Raw genomic sequence first — 20,783 nt, 5'->3', positions numbered from 1 at the left:
AAAATATTAATTTTCAACAGAATAATGGCAGAGTTCTAGGGGAAGAGTTTATGAAGCTAAATGGGGATCAAATCTAGCGTCATGTAGACTTCTTTCATAGCAAAGTTCAAAAAGAAGAAAGTAAAACAGGTTTTATATGGTGAATCTTTAACCCGTACAAATATTTTAACAGTAGATTCTGTAGGTCAAAAGAAACACTTTTTTTCTATGCCATTTTTTCCGATTTGGCCCTGATAAAAAGATAGAGCCATTTGAAGTTTTCATGATGAGCTGTGCCACCCCTGGAAAAACAAAACTACTTTCAGAATAACTATACATTCCTATACACGCACCGGCGAACTGCAGTCCAGGACTGCAGATACGTAGATCTTCAGTTCAACTGCACTACAGTTTTTTGTAGTTTCAGTTCAAATTGACAGTCCTGGACTGCAGTTCGCCGGTTCATGTATAAGCATTTCAAATCTGTGACACTACACATCTGTGGATCTTTTAAACAGAGTTGCATTCACCCAATTTTTCGAATTTCACAGATATTTTTATTTTTGAACATCAAATTACTGGATAACGGCGCATCATACGAGAAAATATGAGGATTACTTTTATTTTACAAAACGTTCAGATATTCATTAGATAGCGCCCAACTTAGTTTCAAGAGTTGGGTTCTTTGAATTTGTGGTATTTTTCTATTTTTTATGGTACGTGATGGTCCTAATGAGAAAACTGAAAGACGTGAGTGATATCTTGTGTTCGAAAAAGATTCATCATATAAATGAAGAACCATATTCCAAAATTCATTTCATTCGATTTCATTCACAAACCGTTTGTGAGGTAGAACTAAATATAATATTTTTTATGGTTTTTCAACAGCCTGTATCTTTTAAACTGAGTCGATTCGGAAAAAATGGTAAGGAAAAAAAGTGTTTCCTTTGACCTCAAGAATCTACTGTTAAAATATTTGTACATCATCTCAGGCTCTTTTTCACTCTCAATTAATTTTCGAATTCCATCTAGAAAATATCTCTTTTTTTTGAGGAGATCCCAGTTAGCAATCATTTTTCGATTTCTGCTGAAGAAGTGAATCTGCGACCTATCAAATCGTGCTGTATCCGTCGAAAACAACCATTAATCAGGAGGATTATTAGGACCGTTTTTCTCTTAACGTACTACTCAATTCAATCAATTGTGGCCTATACCAATCACCTGTAATGGAATTGCCAATCTGTAGAATCTCATAGTATACAATACCCTTTTGTTACCACCAGAGAACGAGCATGGCTTTCGAACATTCGGCTTTGGTTTTGATGTTGAGGTCCATGACAGCAATTGACCGCAATTTCCATCCAACTGGAAGAAACCTCAAATTTCCCGCAAATTCTGCGGGAGAGTTGACATATTAGACACAGTGGAACCAAGGTTTTTGTATGTCTGATACCTAGCTTCGTTAAGGAATTATTTTGAGGATGAGAGTGATAATGGAGGGGACTTACAGACGCATTGGATAAAAATCAAGGATCAATTGTTTGATAACGCATTATACGTTTTAAATCTCTATAAACGATTCATTACTTACCTCTTACAGTAAGTTTCTGCTACATGTGTAGGCCAAGTATGAGTAAAGATAGAAAGAGACGAAAAGGATCAGGTAAAATCAAACTAGCCGAATTTTTTTGTGAGGTGCACCCTCATTTGAGGCAACATATTCTATAATATCTCTCACTGCTTTGTTGATAGTTACAACTACTGGCCGTAAAATATCATGACAGGGTTAAGATTTTTTCCTCAACTTTATCTTAGTATTCGGAAATAGATGCTCATAAAGTGAGCCGATGAACTCATTTAGAAAATTATGATACTGGGAACGATCAATAAAATGGAAATCATCGATTATATAGAAAATTTGTTTCCTTGGAATCTGAATGAATCATAATTAATCATCCATTTAACACCAAAATTTGTTACAACTGATGTGAGCAGTAAAACTTAGGATTATCTTGACGGTCTGGCAACGATTTTCTACTTCTGACTACTCACGTACGTCATTTCAGTCCTAATAAAAGCTGTATTCGGGTTCGGCTTTTGGACGGTCCGAGGATGGTTCTAGAACTGCGCAGAGGATTTTATACTAGGGCGCAACAGTTTTGCGCAGTCCTAGAACAATTCTCGGACCGTCCAAAAGCCGAACCCGAATACGACTAAAATGAACCAAGTATATTCATAAATGAGCAAGTCTCGTAGTAGTGCAAACAATTAACAAGATCATGAGCCAGGACCAGGCGTGCTCTCTCAAGTCCCCAGAATCACCACATCGAACTGCATGCACCCTCCCAGTCGTGTGATTCGATTCTATAGATCTGACGTGCTGTATACGGAAGGCGCTATCTGCCTGCATCTGACATTAATAATTCACATAACGTCGTTGGAACACGGCAGCGCACCTTCGTGCACGCGGCTGGCTATTATAAAGCAAACATGGGTGCACGTTGGTTCACTTGCGAAACAGCGATACTGCGATAGGTAATGGCAGATTACAAGCAACTTTATGATGAGGCCCGTTTTCGAAGGTTTAATAGGATGAAAGATGAATCTCGTTAAGAATTTTTGCAATTACCGTGGAATCTCGTTAACTTCTAGTATCGGATTCATTGTGACAGAAGTTGCCATAGGGATCTCGTTTCTGAATATTTATGATTGATCCTGCGAAATTGAAACTGATGGATATGTATCGATCATTATTTACACCGACTCAATGAAAACAAAGTCCTATCATTGACACTTATACATACTCGGATTGTAGCAATAATTTCATAGAGCTGAAAAATGAAAAACTGTACTTTTTCCATACTTAAGTCATAGCGATAAATTTCATTGTTTTCTTTTTATTATTGCAACATGCCTCGCCTAAGAAAACTATTCGAATTTCTTTTCAATTTGATTGCGTAGAAATTGTCTCATTTGGTTATCAAGAATTATCTTTCTTTGAATATATGGGAAGGGAGCCCGAGAATTATTGTTTTCTCATTCGAACTAACGATTTCATCAGCGAAGGTTGAGATATATAAAAAGTTGCAGATAAAATTTATGTTCCATACCCAGATGACCACATTACAGATCAGCTATATAGCAAATATATATCCAGTATCCATTGTTCCTTATTTCTAACCTAAATATAGTATTGAGAGCACAAACAAGTAACACATCTCTTTTCTGAAGAGAGCGCACAAATAGTTCAAATATGGATCATGCGAATATTTGTTCCAAATGAGAGCTAAATGTAATACACTAATGTAATATGAAGAAAAAAGTGTTCTTGAGAACGCTTCAACTAAAAAAAAAACCAAATTATGGAAATCAATTTGAATTATTGCTGTTATATTGAACTCAAATTTTGTGTTTTCAATTGATATTCCGAAACATCTCACATCAGTTCGGTGAGGTGAATGGACTCGTGTTCAAAAACTAACTTTCCATAAACTTCAGTTTACAAAATTGATGACAAAAGTTAAGTGCACAAAGTAGTAGCACTAGAACCCATCATGCTGAGTTCATGACTGTTCTCCAAGAAAAATACGTACAGGTCTTTTCACTTCCATGCAAAAATAATTAATTAACAGTTCACAAAAATGTGTTGGCATAGATAATAAAGTTTTTAGAAAAATTGTGCCTATGCTATGTGAAAATAAGTAGAATACTATACAGGATGTTACTAAATTGAACGTACAAACGAAAAGGGGAGATTCCTTAAGTGAGTTTAAGGAAAAAAAGTCCCATAAACATGGGGTCGCAAACGTTTCGTTTTCGAGATGCAGAGTGTTGAAGTTTGAATTTTTTTCAAGTTTTTTTCTCATAGTATCTACACTTCAGAAGATATTCAACTGAAATTTGGCATAGATATAACATTTTAGAGTTCTCACCACGTGACTTGACAATTTCGATAGAAGATCTACAGGGTGATATTTTTTTCTGGAACACTGCCACCTGTTCTTCTGCAGAACTTTTTTTTGGGGAGCAACTGTTAATTTGAAGAAATGTAAAAAGAAGCTTTGTTCTTATACTAAACTTTTCGGTCTCTTGTAGTTTTGTCCTATCTACCAAAGATTTCGAGAAAAAAAATTTTGAACGATTCTCTCAAAATCCTCGTGAAAATCCAAATTATGACGGGAAGGCCACTTTGTAAGCTATGGTGAATGAATTCAGTGTCAGTAATTTGATGTGTCAAAACTGACACTGAATTCATTCACCACAGATTACAAACTGGCCTTCCTATCATAGTTACGAGAATTTCGAGAGAATCGTTCAAAATTTTTTCTCGAAATCGTTGGTAGATACGACAAAACTACAAGAAACCAAAAAGTTTAGTATAAGAACAAAGCTTCTTTTTATCTATGCCAAATTTCAGTTGAATATCTTGTGAAGTGTAGATACTACGTGAAAAAAACTTGGAAAAAATTCAAACTTCAACACTCTGTATCTCGAAAACGAAACGTTTGCGACCCCATGTTTATGGGACTTTTTTTTTTTAAACTCACTTAAGGAATCTCCCCTTTTCGTTTGTACGTTCAATTTAGGAACACCGTGTATAATATGCATATTTTTCGGAAAATATGATTCATTCATTTTTTTACAAATAACATGCATCATGTGGAGAAATAACCTATTTAATCTGCACCAAGCAGCTCATCTTATATTCAAATATATTGTTTATATGTTGGATATAATAGAACCAAAGCTTATTATGTCTCAAAGGACTGCTATGAAAACACAAGAAATGATTTATTGACCTACAGTTCAACATCCATATACCATAGTACTTCCTTCTCAATGATCACAGTTTCACTGACAAATCCCTGTAGCACACAAATAACTAATTAAACGTTCAATATCTCTACTTCACTTTCTGTAATTCCTTATTCAAGTGAAAAAACGTCTTTAAGCTCAAAAAACTAAAAAATAATAAATACAAATCCTCTAATGGAAATAACGGTGTCAATACCATTTTTCACAATCCTCCCTGTCTTGCAGCACCTTCGACGGTAGTTGAAACGTTAATGATGTCATACTATCTCCATGATTTTTAACTGGTACATAGAAAATATAGAACAAAGTTACAAATATGTTACCTGGATATCATGGAGCAGGAACATGGCAATTACAAAATGTGGATATAATTTGGATACAGCATAGACACATCTCAAATACGTAATGGTTACAAAAAAATAACACATAACAAAGGTTCCTATTAAATCTCCCCAGAAAACATAACAGATATGTTTCTGGTCATCTGGGTAATCCGTATTTGGATAAAAAATGCCCACATAATGTTTTATTGTCATTGAAAATTACTCTGTGGGGTATTGTTGAATCACCACTGAATTTTTAAGGAGAGCCATTATTCCAGAATTATCTACTACTATCAGAAATGTATTAAATTTGCATTTCATCTGTGCAAGTTTCCATATTATACCTATACCATATCTATCTGTAAGTATGATTCACTCCAAATGAAACTATATCCTTTTTTTTCATATCAATTGTATGTGGGGACAAAACATTATAAATTAAATTTGTAGTTGTTCCCCATTTCATTTCAGCCATGATATAAGAGCATTCCACGCACAAGCCCTAATTTTTTTGCTACATTTTATGGTGGTCAGCTTTTCCTTCATTGTTAAGAACTGTTTTTCCTGTTTCTCTACCTGGTTTTAACATAACAGGACAATAACAACTATGGGATATACTCGTAATTGTCAATGCTACTTTTATTTTGGGTAACTTGAGATGTTAATGCTGATATATCGTTAAGCAATTAACTTATCCGAGTATTGAATTTCCCACATAATCAAAAATCTTCCTTCTACAACTTACCGTTAGTCTCATAAAATGTCAACTCACGTACTATATGCAGTGAATAATTGAATTACAAACGCGATAATGGCGGACATGAACTGGTTGATAGATAGTTGACAGCATACACTCCTGAGTTAATTGAATAGAATACAATAACTGAGTTAAATTATGGGGTTGAATAACTTGATTGATGTAGGTTGGTTAGTGTTAGGATGTAGGCAAGAAAAGGATCTGAATGGATTTTGCATTTCATTAGTTTGATTATGTCAGACTGAAATGTCAATCTCACTAAATGATATTTTATAATGCGTCTTGATGAATTGATTACTTGATGTGGGTCCATGTCACGTCAGAGTAATCTGTATGCAATTTAAGTATTGTTTTTACCATTTTTCCTATACCATTTTTTCCGATTCGGCCCTGATAAAAAGATATAGCCATTTTAAGTTTTCATAATGAGCTGTGCCACCCCTGGAAAAACAAAATTACCTTCAGAAAAACCAGCTTAATCTGTGACACTACACATCTGTGGATATTTTAAACGGAGAACAGAGAACCATTTTGAGTGGTACCACGTATCTATAGGGGAGAGTGGGGTTAGTTGGCCATCGTTTTGCATATTGGGTGCCTGTAAGGTTATAGTGACATATTGACTTCATGAAATATTTTTTTATTATTGCTTAACTATCAAAGAAACAGGTTAATAAGTAAATACAGTCAATGAACTTATATTTTTTTCTAAATAATCTTTACAAGAATAGCTTGCATATGGCCATCTATCCCCACAGGGGTAGGGTCAGTTGACCAATGAAGTCAGGGAGAGATGGCCAAAAAATATAGATGAATTCAACATGAAAAATCTTAATGAAAAAATATTTTTCTGTAATGAAAAAACAAGATACAATCTATGAAACAGATTTCATTTTTTTCTGAATGCAGTTTTACCACAATTCTGACAAGTATTCAAAAAGGAAGAGCAGTTTTCATGGAACCATTTCTGGCATATTATACATTTCAACCAATCTTCTTGTTTTCGGGTTTTGTTGTAGCTTTCTCCACATCCTACACATTCAGTTTCATCAACTTCAGAAAGGGCATCACTTTCTTCTTCATATGGAACCTCTATGTTCTCCTCATCAGAACTTGTCGAGAGGGCGCGTTGTCTCTTTTGAAGAATGTTTTTCTTCCTGAATTTCTTCTGCCGGATTTCTTTCAGTTCCTTCACTTTTTTTTTCGTTGACCTATCTTTCACGCTCGCAATGTACTCAGGAGAAGTTAATACGGTAGCAACTGTTTTTGCTCGTTTTCTTGCAGAAGCTACTAGTGCTGGTGTAGGATTGATGCGAGTTAAAAGTTTTCCGGGCGTCAAATCTGGAATGGATATTCCTTCGGCTGGAGTTGAACTTCGAGGTTCTATATTATCATGGCTACAGGATGGTATTGCATCTTCCATCAAATTGATCGGAAGTCTGCTTTCTTCTGTTGCTTGTGTTTGTACCTGGCCTTCTCTGTTTTCGCAGTCTACCATTTGATCAGAAACTGTGTAGGCATAATCGGGTATAGCATCAGGATTCCAGGGAAATATACCAGTGGCCCTGAAACCTGACATTGCATTTCCTGCAGAGGCCGATTTTCCCCAACTTTTCGTTAGGAGTTCACCAAATTGTGGGCGTCCTAGTTTTCTTCCGGGGTGGTTCTGCATCCATTCTTTGCAAGCTTGATAATAAAAGGTCTTAAGAGATTTGAAAAAAGCCCTATCAAGTGGTTGCAAATAATGCGTGCTATGAGGCGGTAGGCACAACAGAATGACATCGTTTGCTTCGGCGGTTTCCAGAAGTTCAACACAAGAACAATGAGAAGAGTGCCCGTCAAGAATCAATAACGCTTTCCCTTCGCCCTTTCGTGGTAAAAAGTGATTTTTGAACCAATTCAAAAAAATATTAGCGGTAACAATATGTGAACCAGGAGGCATTGAATCAGTCCATTCTTTTTTCGAATTCTTGCCTTTGAATATGCAAACTGGAGGTAGAAAGAAACCTTCTGCATTACAACAAGCTATGCACGAGATTGTTTCACCTTTCTCCCCTGACGTCACTGTAACCACATTTCTGGCTCCTTTTTCAGCTAAAACGTGGCCTGGACGATTATTCAATTGAAGGCCTGTTTCATCAACATTGAAGAGGCACCCAGGTTTATCGAAAAGATCATTTTGTTTCAATACTTCATGCAAAAGTTCAAAATAACTTCTCACATCCACACGGTTCATTCCCACACCTCGTCCTAGAGATAAACCCTCAGCTTTGCGAGTGGACAAGTCAGGATGTCTCCTCATGAAGGACCTGAGCCAGTCGGAACCTGCAATTTCTTTTTCTTTACTGAACTTGTGGTTTATCAGCAGACCTTCAGCGAAATTATAGGCGAGCTTACGAACATCTTGTGACGTCATAGGAAATCCGTATTTTTGTGCCTTTTTAATATGTTGTACCAATTTTATTTCATTCGCTTCTCCTAACATACTATCAGGACCCAGTCTTCCAGTCGTGGAAATGTTATTTTTTATTTTCCTCTCAAGGGTTTTTCTAGGAATACCATACATTTTCGAGGCGCCGTTCACAGAAGAACCATTTCTGACAGCTTCAATGGCAAGCTTCAAATTATCTTCAGTATATTTACCTCGATTTGAGAGTTTTCTTCTATACTCTGTCGGCATTTTTTACAGCAATCTGAAAAATTATTTCATATTTCAGGAAAAGACACAAAGAAATATATTTGGCCATCTCTCCCAAATGCTAGGGATAGATGGCCAACGAGATGAACAAAACCCAACACTCGTTTTCAATTGTTTTCAGAGGTTAGAATTACTTAAAGAATATTGCACTCACCTGGTCTGATGAAAACAGCAGTAAAATAGCAACTAAAAATTCGTAGTTGAATATTATTTGAAACACCTATAAAATTTTATGAAGGCGCCGTATAGTTTTCGATTTTTTTGCGCTCTAATATCTCCTCGAAGTGAATGAAAACAAACTGACGATGTACGTTTGTTGCCGTTAATTGTCCAATAGGATAAGCAGCGCCACCGAACGTCGCTTCATTGAGTTTTAGGCCATTGGTCATCTCTCCCGCCTGGCCATCTCACCCTACTTTACCCTATTGAAGCCCAATTTATGTTTTTTCTAAAAAGCGAAAAATTCATTCGAAATTCAAAATAAAAAGAATTTTTTTAACCTGAATATTTCAAATAAGGATTAATGATGCCGGCCCTGAAATATTGAAGTAGTTGATATATCTCTGATTCGATCTCAGCATGTGTCAATAACCTGCAAAGTTTCAATAAATTCCGATAATTTGGCTTTGATGAGGGTCTCAGTATTTGCATGAATTTCGAGAATCACCCTGAAGCTCAATTGGGAAAATCAGAAATTAATTTTTTATAGTCAATCTGTACTCGGCCAGTCTATTTCTGATAAGTGACAGTTACTACCGGGACACCCTCTGTGTGATAATGAATGGATAAAGCTTACTTCGACATATAAGATAATTTTTATAACCTTCCTTCTCATGTAAAACAAAAATTGATACATTTTGTTTGGGAAAATAAATAAATGAATAATTGCATTCTTGAAAGTATCTACTTAAAAGCTAATTTGAGATCTCTATCAATTAGCGAGGAAAAAAGAATCAAATATTCATTACGTCATCAGTTTTACTTTCACAATGACAACAATACATCCCTACACTGAATGATTGAAAAGTAGGGTATTTTCCTGAACCCAATTTGGAGAAATAAACGATACGGTCATATCATATATTGTCCTTCATTTCCGTTTATTTCCAAATCAGGCAATTCACCATTATCAGCGATCACTGAAAAGATCATACTTCCACGAATTCCGATGTTCCATTCATCTTCGATTTAACACAAATGAAACAATAAATCACACGTAGATATCTAGATCTACATGGTTCTTTGGAATTCGATAAAACAGAGAACGAAAAAGCAATAAAACTCTCATGATGATCGCGTAAATACATCATTCTTTTTCCATTCATTCCGAAGGAATAATAAACCAATTTCCCCGACACGGGGAAGCGGATAAGAATCGAACAGCGCAGATAGAAAAACGACAAACAGGATAGTCGGTTTTGTGGAAAATATTTTCTCAGTCCCTTAATAATGGGCTGTGCATTTCTACAATACTGGTATCGATGACACAATGACGTTTTTATGTTACTGGGAATTAATATAACGTGCGTTCGAAAAAATTCGTCATCAAGTAGGCTATAGAATTTTGAACGTCGATATCCGTGTCTAAACGTAATTCTTAGCTTGTGCTGTACTATTTTACAGGTTAACTATCATGTTACCGTTTTGGACTTATTGTTGTACAAAAATTATTATTGTTCGTTATGTAGTTATGTTTTTCAATGCTGCATCGTGTGATTAAATCGTTCAATTTGTACGTTTGGTCTGTACAAATGAAAAATATCAAGTCACAAATTGTTTCTACTTGGTTTAGAATCATGGAGAGCTGAAAATATGAATCCTCTATTGAACTTTTTATTTCCAGATCTTCCCGAAGGAAATATAAATCAACTGGAGATAGCAGGCTCAAGTACTACTAGTTTGGAAGCCGAAAGTTTAGCTAGATGTCAAGTGCAAGCTCTCGTATTAACGAACAACAAACTTCAACACATAGCAGAGCGAGCTTTTAGGTAAAGATCCCACTATCTATCTAGGTAGTCTGTTATCTGTGTCAACTATATTAAATTGGTGATACCTTCAGATTATCTCGATGTTTATCCTTCAACACATGGATTCTACAAGGAATCTTGTGATCAAGTGTTTACCAATAAGAAACGAGTCGATTTTGTAGCAGGTATGTCGTTTTGGTGGCTTCTAAAAAACCTGATCCTAAGTCACCTTAGCAAGTTCCGGTATCACGACGTTGGGACAGTCCTGTAACTTGGGACAATTACCCCCCTTGCAGATTTCTTTGTTTCTTACCATTTATGAGTGAAGGGACAAACTTATAAGATTGTGTAGCGTCTTGTCGGTTAGTTTAACAACTAATTACTGTTGAGTTTGCCTTGACCAGAGCGTTTGAATTGACAGGAAAAAATAACGAATTCAGGAGAGTAAAAGCGCGTTTTTTTATGGCCCTTATACTTTCTATTGTCCTGTACATGTGTTTCACTTGGTGCATGTGTAATTTTTTTTTCTGGATACATGAGATATTGGGATATTAGATATGTCATGAAATAAGTTTGTTCACAAATCAAATGGCAACACGGATCTCATTCATTTATTTTGTTGTTTCATAGGGTGACTTGGGACAATGCTGAATAGATACAAGCGGCTCATTGGCAGCAGGAAATATGCCGATTTTTCGCAGTATATTATTATTTACGTTATTTCCACACAAAAAATCACCAACAAATGAAAGAACAAAAATCCCTTGTTTGTTTTTTTTTACATTTGAGTTGTAATATATTTTCTTTCGCTGCAATAGGGATTTATCATTTAATTTCCTTACCGAATTTCAACTATATAATCACAAATTCTGATTTTCCAAAACTATACACCGTCCAAAGTCACCTATTTCATTTGAGAGTTGAGAAAACAATAGATTTTAACTTGTGTCCCAAGCCTCCCAAATCGGTGGGTGACTTGGGACAAGTATATTTAATTTTTTTCAAAATTAATATCCGAATTCTAAGGCGTGGTATATATCCTAATCAAAAGTCTGAGTCCTTAAGCATATTCGAACATCTTTTTCAGATAAAATTAGGTCACCGTTTTGAAAATATGAATATTGAATTCAACAATCGTCCCAAGTCACCCGAATCTATGGTACATTAGCCTTTTTCATGGTGTCATACTGAACACATCCGGAAAAATGGGAATATCAGAGTTTCACTAATGCGAAAATAACAAAACATTGTCTGCAAAGAATCGATATTCATTCCACATCTCTCTTCATTATGAATTTATCAATTTCACACAAAAAACCTCCCCGAATGGAATCTCTCCATTTCCTGCAGCGAAATGCCCGTCAACATCTGATATATACCTACCCTTGAATAGATGAATAATTAATTCATACTCCTCGTACGAATTTTCTTATAGAAATCCATCTGCTACATACGGGGATGTATTGATATCTAGTTAGCCTAGACCAGTTCAATGCATAAAAAAAATATTGCGTTACCATAGCAACGAACAATAACTCATTAGAAGTGTCAGTGTGAAGTTTGAGGTCCAAAAAGTAAACCAGAGTTACGCAATAAACTAAAAGAAAGAAGATGTCCACCGAAATTGTGAAAATCGAAAATTGGAGTATCGGGCCATCATCCAGTAACTGTATTTAAAAGGGTTAAGAGGTAAGCAGATTTACGAAGATATGCTTAATACCCTTGGTGATCAATGTCCTTCGTATGCGACCGTGAAGAATTGGACTGCAAGCTTCAAAACAGGTAAATTTTCCATTGAAAAAGATGACCATTCGGAAAGGCCAGTTTCTGTGTCAGTCCCCCAAAATATCGATGCAGTTCATAACATGATTTTATCAGACCGTCGAATTGGGCTAAAACGGATATCTGAGGCACTGAATATTTCATACGAACGCGTTCATCATATAGTTTACATCAATTTGGACATGAGAAAAATTGCTGCAAAATGGATCTCCAAATGTTTGAATGTTGACCTGAAGCGTGCAATGGTACAAGCATCGCGTTCGATCTGTGCTCGATTTGAAAACGATGTAGACTTCTTAAACCGAATTGTTACTATGGATGAGACTTGGGGACATTTCTACGATCCAGAAACAAAGCAACAATCGATGGAATATCGACACTCTGGTTCTCTAAGACCTAAGAAGTTTCGTCTTCAAAAATCTGCTGGAAAAGTTCTTGCTTCAGTTTTTTGGGATTGCATGGAGTAATCATGAATGATTTCACTGGATCAGGATAGAACAATAACCGGAGATCACTAATCGACATTACTGACCACTCTACTGGAAAAAATTGAAGAGAAAAGACGCATAAAGCTATATAAAAGTATTTTGTTTTTTCAGGACGACGCCCCTGCACACAAATCTCATGTTGCCATGCAAAAAATTCGTGATTTAGGGTTTGAATTACTAGAACATAGCCCTTATTCCCCAGATTTAGCTCCATCCGACTATCAGCTCTTTCCTCAACTGAAAAAATGTTTAAAAGGTCGTGAATTTTTTTCCAGCGAGGAGGTAATAAAAGCTGTGGAGGTCTGGTTTGCAAAGCAAGAAGAAACATTTATTTTTGAAAATTCTAGAGACGTTGCAGGTTCGCTGTAATAAACGTATCCAATTAAGAGGGGAATATGTTGAGTAATAAAATATTTTGACCTTGAAATTTTGTTTGGTATTATAGTAGACTAAGAATTTTCCAATATATTCTAGTAGAGTACATTCATTTTGTAAAAGAAGACGGTTGACCCTGAAAATTTTATACATTCCGCACTGTATTAGACAAGAATGTGCGTATAACGCTTGTCAAAACATTTTTTGGTTTTGAATTAGTGCTATGTTGTCCGTGCTACTTAAAAATCTTAGAGATTACGTTTCTTTCACAATTTTTCACAATTCTGGAGGTCAAAGGAAACACTTTTTTTTTACCGTTTTTTCCGAATCGGTTTGGTTTAACAAATACGGGCTGTGGAAAAACCAACGGTTTTATCGAATAAAATGAATTTCAGACTATAGTTTTTTTTATTTATTTGATTAATCTTTTTTGAGCACAAGATATCACCCACGTCTTTCAGTTTTCTCATTATGACCATTTCGTACCATAAAAATATAAAAACTTCGAAAAACCCAACTCTTGAAACTAAATTGGACACCATCTCATTAATATTTGAACGTTTTCTAAAATTAGAGTAGTCTTCATATTTTCTTTTATAGTTTTTTGACTAATTTGATGTTCAAAAATGAAAAATATCTGTAAAATTCGAAAAATTGGGTACTTTGGCTGGATGCAACTCTGTTTAAAAGATCCACAGATGTGTAGTGTCACAGAGTTAGCTAGTTATTCTGAAGGTGATTTTGTTTTTCCTCATTATGAAAACTTTAAATGACTTAATTTTTTTATCAGAGCCGAATCGGAAAAAATTTTTAAGAAAAAAAAGTGATTTTAAAATTTCGAAAAGTGATGTACGTCTATAGTTATATTCCAAATTATCTTCCACAGAATAAAGTAGTGGTATTGAAGTGTTAACTTTTCGATTAGAAGTCCGAATTTTTCTCCTGAAAATAAAATCCTCAACGGTCATCATCTTTTTGGGTTTCCTCACAGAAGAAAATTCCTCATCCTCACTCACAATCTTCCTAGTTTTGGAATCATTTAGCTCTATGAGATTTATCGAATATGTAGGATACCACAGATAAACCATCGATTGCAAAATACCAGGTTTACTATTAGAATGAGCAGATTTCAATTCAACACAGGAAATACATATTTGCAGCACAAACAAATAGGAATTGAAAACATCCTGTATAGAACTGGAACTCATTTTACTTATAAATTTAATGATTTTTGTGTAGCGAAACATTTGAGATTGCCGGTGTTCTCGTGGAACGATAAATCATTTAGAATGTTGTAACTCATAGGATAGCGAACTAAATCAGCGAGATATATCAAGGTATACGATCAAGTGGAATCAATTTCAAATTCTTCGACCCATTGAATACCTGCAACCCGGATGCCGTGCAGACTCAGCAATTTAGCCGGAAAATAGAAACTTGGAAAAAGTCCTAATGGAAAACGGCGCCTATTTCAAAGCACGCTTGTTCCCAATTTATTATTCAATGCGGAAGTTTAGGCAAAGTTGAATAGAAGAATTGTTACTCACTCTGCCGAGCGAAACAGATTTATCCTAGTAAATAGAACGGAATTGCTTTTCCATTCCTTACCGGTGGGATCCGATGAAACGGAATCGTTCCTCTTTAGTTCAATTTGCTACGCGGCAGATATCTGCATTACCGAAACAAAAGTTGATGACGAAAAGGGTATCTTCTCTTAACAAAACATTTAAATTATGTATAAGACCGGAAAATTATTCAATTCGTCCAAAGGCAGCACTACAGGTTTAGATGTCACATCGAAGAAAGCCTTTGACTTGTACAGTGTGGGCAAGTTTCGATGTTTTAGCACTACAGTTTCTAAACCAGAGGAGATAGAAAAAATCTGATATCCCATTCTCGTTCTCTTTTTCTGAAAAACTAACAATAGAAGTAGTCATATTTGGCCACTTTCTTTTGTTTTAGAGTTATAAGCAAACATTTTAAAAATGGTGATATCGAAATAAATTTATATCTCCGCTAGTACTGGTGATAGAGCTCTGAAATTAAAACATTATACATTATAAAAGGCGGGCTCGCCTTTTTAGCACGATTTTTAATTACGAAGCTATGACCCTAAGTTATGTTTTTTAAATGGGAACACTAGATTTCAGTGCAATTTTTTGAAAGCTTACTTTTTACTGATTTTAAAAATATATATAACATCATATGGTTTGTATCAATATAAATAATAGAAAGTGTTCAAAAACCTTTTTTCTCAATATTTAATTGGTTTCAACTTTTGTATGAGCATAGAAAAATATAGCAAAGTATGATTACCACTGACTCCTTATATTAGTCCTTATAAAATAAAATTTTATAATAAAAATTGATGAAATATATCTTGATTCAAGTTTTGTGAAAATTGGTAAAAAGCATAGAAAGAATGACATTGCCGGAAGGAGAGTGCTCTTGTAATAGGAAGCTCTATTTTTCTGTGCTCGTCAAAAGTTGAAACCATAGAAATATTGGGAAAAAAGTTTTTGACCATTTGCTATTATTTATATTGATATAAACCATATGATGTTATATCTACAGATATACAGAAATCTAGTGTTCCTATTAAAAAAAACATAACTTTGGGTCATAGCTTCATAATTAAAAATCCTGCTAAGAAGGCGAGCATGCCACTGGATTCTTCGTGAAAAAGTGCCTGTATAATGTTTCAATTTCAGAGCTCTATCATCAGTATTAGCGGAGATATAAATTTTTTTCGAAATCGCCATTTTTCAAATTTTCGCTTATAACTCGAAAACAAAAGAAGGTGGCCAAAAATGACTACTACTCTTGTTAGTTTCTCAGAAAAAGAGAACGAGAATGGAGTATCAGATTTTGTCTATCTCCTCTGGTTTAAAAGCTGTAGTGCTAAAACATCGAAATTTGCCCACTCTGTACAATCATTTCAACACTAGATTCCTGAAGCCAAAAAAAACACTATATCTTTTACCATTTTTCCGATTTGGCCCAGATAAAAGGATATAATCATTCCAAATTTTCGTAAAGAGCTATGTGATTGTGCGAAAACATCTTCTGAATTCTCAACAGTATGCATACCATAAAGGCAAATCTACAGATCTTGCCCTCAACAACATTGTCGGCAGGATCTCTGACTCTATCAACTCCAGAGAGATGTCGGTAGTTTATTCCCTTCTGGATATTGAAGAAGTCTTTAACACTGCCCTCACTGAGTCTTAAGTGAGGGCTGCCAAGGTCAAGGGTGTCCCTGTCACCATATCAAACTGGATCTGCACGATGCTGAGCTCCAGAAATATCGTAACTATGCCCTACAGGCAGAGGGTGCCAGCAGGATGGCGTTCTGTCACCCCTACTCTGGTTTACTCTGTTTGACGATCTAATTGCTCTAATTCATTAGCTTGCTTCAAGTATACGTTCAAGAATATGCGGATGATATATGTGGATAGTTGTTTGGCTGACGGGCAATGAGGATGTTATCATCTCATCTGTTCTTCAGGGAACATTAACTGCAATTCAGGGTTGGTGCGCGAGTGAGTAGTTGGGCGTCAACCCTAGTAAAACCTTGGTTGTGCTCTTCACTAGGAGGAGAAAATTTGAAATTTCTCCACCTCTTCTCTACATCAAGTCAATTCCACTTGTAGAAGAAGCCAAATATGTGGGTATTACCGTGAATAAAAAGCTCCTCTGGAACTCCCATGTGGACAAAATCATCCACAAAGCCAGACACTCCCTCGGGACCTGTCGAAGGATTTTTTGAAAAACTTGAGGAATAGCGCCGAAGAAGCTCTACTGGGTATACGTCACGTTGATTAGACCAATAATCACCTACGGCTGCATCGCCTGGTGGTCCTGCGCAGAACGCAAACAAACCCAAAACAACTTTAGAGATTCCAGAGAACGGCATGTCTCATGATTTCAAGGACATTCCGCTCTACTCCAACCAAGCCCATGGAGATGCTATTAAACCTCCCTTACATTCTTGTCCAGGGAGAGGCAAGACTAGCAACTCACAGGCTCCACCACCTAACCGTGAATGATCCTGATAAACTCATTTACGTGCCCAATCGGCTCTAAGCTCAACTGAAGGCGGACAAGCTGATGGGCATGAGAACTGACAAGGTTAGCACAAGATCCGGTACGGACGGAACCTTCAGTTTTCTGATTCCAAGCAGAGACGAATGGCTTTGTCACAAGGAACTCTATTTACAAGGACTTTGTTGGTTTACTGATGGCTCCGGAACCAAACAGGGCTCTGGAGCCGAAGACTACAGTCGTAGACCGCTGACCGAACTCAGTGTTACTCTGGACGGGTTGGCGACAGCATTTCAGGAGGAAATTTTTGCCATTAAACTATGAGCCAATCTTCTGCTTGACGGGGGTTGGATAGGTTGGTCAATAAAAATCCTAACGGATAGTCAAGGTGCCACCAAATCTCTCGCATCTGACAAATGCAATTCAGCACAGGTACTGGAATGCAGATCGAACCTCTCGAAATTGGGAAGTCACAAGACACTGTAACATATTTGGGTACCTGGACACTCGGGCTTCATAGGCAACGAGTTATCGGATGCTCTGGCCAGAGAAGGCGCAAACGCATTGTTTATGAGCCCGGAACCAACTATAAGAATTTCTATTCCTTAATCAGGAAGCGAAATAATAGCTGGATAAGGCAGAGGAATATTGGCGTTACCGTTTTGGACTGCTTTAATCGCATAGGACCATCTCAGTGCATCCCAGTTTATATGCCAACCAATGGCTAGAATTTTCCAAAACCAATCTGAAGTCTATAATGAGGTCTTCAAGGTACACTGCAAGCTCAGAGCAAACTCAGCATCGTCAATGAATCACTCTGCAGGCTCTGCCTAGAGGAGGACGAGACTGAGTAGGTACATCCTCCTGACTGCCAGGCGGCAGATAGGGTCAGACTTGGAGTCTTTGGCTCTCCCAAGCTGAATCTAGAGGAACTCAAGAATCACTCCCCCTCTGACATCATCTCCTTCCTGAGTATGATGGGACTGGATGGGACAGTTATCTGAGCTTGTTTTTGTGCCACAATAGGCCGCTTTGGTCGCTGTGGCAGGTTTGGTTGGTCTTCGTTGTCAGAATGCATCTCACGGTGAAAGGTAAATGATCGAATTTACGTTTTACTTCTGCCGTATATGCGGTTAATGCTTTTAAAAATCAAATTAATAAACCACAGCCACACGATTGGTGAATAAATAATTCTTTAAACTGTGAGTCTGGTGAGGAAATTGCTTCGAAGAATTAATGTTTTTTCTGAAAAAGAAAAGTGTTCTCCTTCGCTGGACATAAATAAAACAGCCCATTCATAAACTAACGTTTGAACTTCGTTAATAGATACAACCACTAGATGGATATTCCTCATAGCAATATTCTCGCAATATTCCGATACACAAAATTGATGAACGTCGTTAAGCTGGCCCCCTCAGAATAATAGCGATTTGTATAATCGTTCTGGGGAGCACCGAGATAAGGAGAGCTCGCTGGTCTACACGCTATCAGACTTTATATTTCATAATGGAGTTTATGGTCGGAATTAATGATAGACATTTGGCGGAGGACATTATTAATATAGAAATCGAATCACTTACTCGACTTATCGCAGCCATATCTTCATGCCGTAATTGTGGGGCAATATTATTTTCACTCATAAAGATTTCATGAAATTTTTTTAGGTATTATACCCAAGCTCGCAAATCAAAACAATTGTGGGTTTATTTTTATGATTGTAAGCTGCTCACATAAAGCTAAGACTAAGAAATAATAAAACTACCATCAACCCTATTTCCGGCAGTCATTTAAAGTACCAGGTTTTTTTATCAACATCCGCAGATCATTGAAATGTTTAATTTATGATCAGAGACGCCAAAGTCCGTAGGGGATGGAGTAAATTTCCAAGTCTTCTACCCATGATTTCCCAAAGATGCCCTATGGGCGAAAGATCGGGGGATCTGGGCAGCAATGGCAAAAGATTCACATGGGTCGCTTCAAAAATTTTAAACTAACTCTGGCAACATGAGGCCGAGCATTATCTTGCTGAAATGTTGGATTCTCAAGCCGGTTAATGTAAGGTACAACATATGGCTCCACTATTTCTTGAAGGTAACGCAGCGCTGTCATGTTACCTCGAATAAAGACTAAAGGTGACCTACTTGCATGTGCAATAGCCATACCATACCTTAACGCCTATTGTCCGATATACATGACGCTCAGCATCAAAATGAGGTTCACGTCTTTCTCCTCGACGTCGTCTTTCCCTTCTTCGGCCATCATGTGCACCAAAGGAGAATCGAGATGAGAGACCTAATGCCATTCCATACTTCAATGTTGTCGTTCTCTGCATCACTGTAATCGTTGCCGTCTTTCCTCAACCGTAAGAGGTAACACAAGATGGGGTCGATAATGCTGCAGTCCAAAAGACCTTATACGGCGGTAAACCGTTCGGACAGTTACAGGATGGCCTTGTTCCCCCAACCACTCATCAGCCAAAGATTGAGTTGTCGCAAATCGGTCCCTATAAGTCTTAGATGCCGATCTTGAACTTCATTTGTGCCCCTTAGACTTCTGGTGCCTACTCTTCTTCGATTTTGGGCATTATCAAACCATGCTTGACAACATCTCATAACAGTAGTTGGATTTCTGTTCGTACCCTGCCTCCCGTAGACCAATAATTCGACCTTTTTCAAATTCACTTAGCTGGCAATAAATTCTGCGTACACGTGCTCTAGGCATTTTAAAAACAACTAAACATCGACTTTGGACCTCCTCGAACAGTTGGTTTAAAAAATTTGCAAAAAACGACTACAATATTTACGTAACAAAAAATGTTTTTATGAAAAAACCTTCACGATTTTTTTTCCAAATTTTAATCATTTACTCCTTGCTATACTATCTATATTTTACCAGCAAAAATTAAAATTTAAACAGCTCCTTCTGGGTGTTGCAGTTTCTTTGTCATTTGGTATATGAACGCTTTTATCCGATTCTTGCTGTTAAGACCAGTTCTCATTATCCTTCTCAAGTTTCTGGTGAACTCTTCCGTGAATTCATTCTTCATCTGAGTGAGATTGATTCCTCTAGCCTGTTTGATCCCTAGTTCCTTGTACGTATCTCCCTCCTTTAATATGCTTCAATTTCCGACCCTTCCTTTTGCATCTTCAGAAGTCGACATTTTTCCAGTCCAAACTTCATTTTGATATCTTCAGAGAATCCTTCTACCATTTTCAGCATATGTGGTATTTGGTTTTCAGTAGATGCACACTGTTGGAACTTTTTAGAGGTTTTCGGGCTCGTGGTGGTGGTCCGGTCCGGGTAGCTCATCGGCTCCTTGCTGTCGGTTAGATTTCTGATCTACCCGCACTTCTTGTTAGAGTAGATGTTGGTCTAGACTTAAGGATGACACACCTAGGAAACACAACACCCATAACTCCGTTTTTCTCAGCGTGTGACAGAGTTTGAGTCTCTCCAACTACAAGCGGACGAACAACGGGTCACGAGACCTCAGTTCAGCCCAATGGGGCACCGTACGTAGAAGAAGATGTTGGTCTTCTGCATTTCCCATGTACT

The 20,783-nt window shown here is 36.9% G+C and overlaps 1 protein-coding gene across 2 annotated transcripts in view; it reads left to right on the top strand.

The window, feature by feature from the left end:
* Positions 1 to 20,783, top strand: part of LOC123310911 (chaoptin-like) — a 268,551-nt gene that overhangs the window by 224,959 nt on the left and 22,809 nt on the right. For both annotated transcript variants that reach the window (XM_044894607.1, XM_044894618.1), the window contains one exon: positions 10,416 to 10,560. In XM_044894607.1, the coding sequence (XP_044750542.1) occupies positions 10,416 to 10,560 (145 nt within the window). The remainder of the gene's footprint in view (positions 1 to 10,415; positions 10,561 to 20,783) is intronic.

The sequence above is a fragment of the Coccinella septempunctata genome, chromosome 1, assembly GCF_907165205.1.
Source record: "Coccinella septempunctata chromosome 1, icCocSept1.1, whole genome shotgun sequence".
Classification (NCBI taxonomy): Eukaryota; Metazoa; Arthropoda; class Insecta; order Coleoptera; family Coccinellidae; genus Coccinella; species Coccinella septempunctata.
This window is presented reverse-complemented; position numbering and strand designations above follow the sequence as displayed.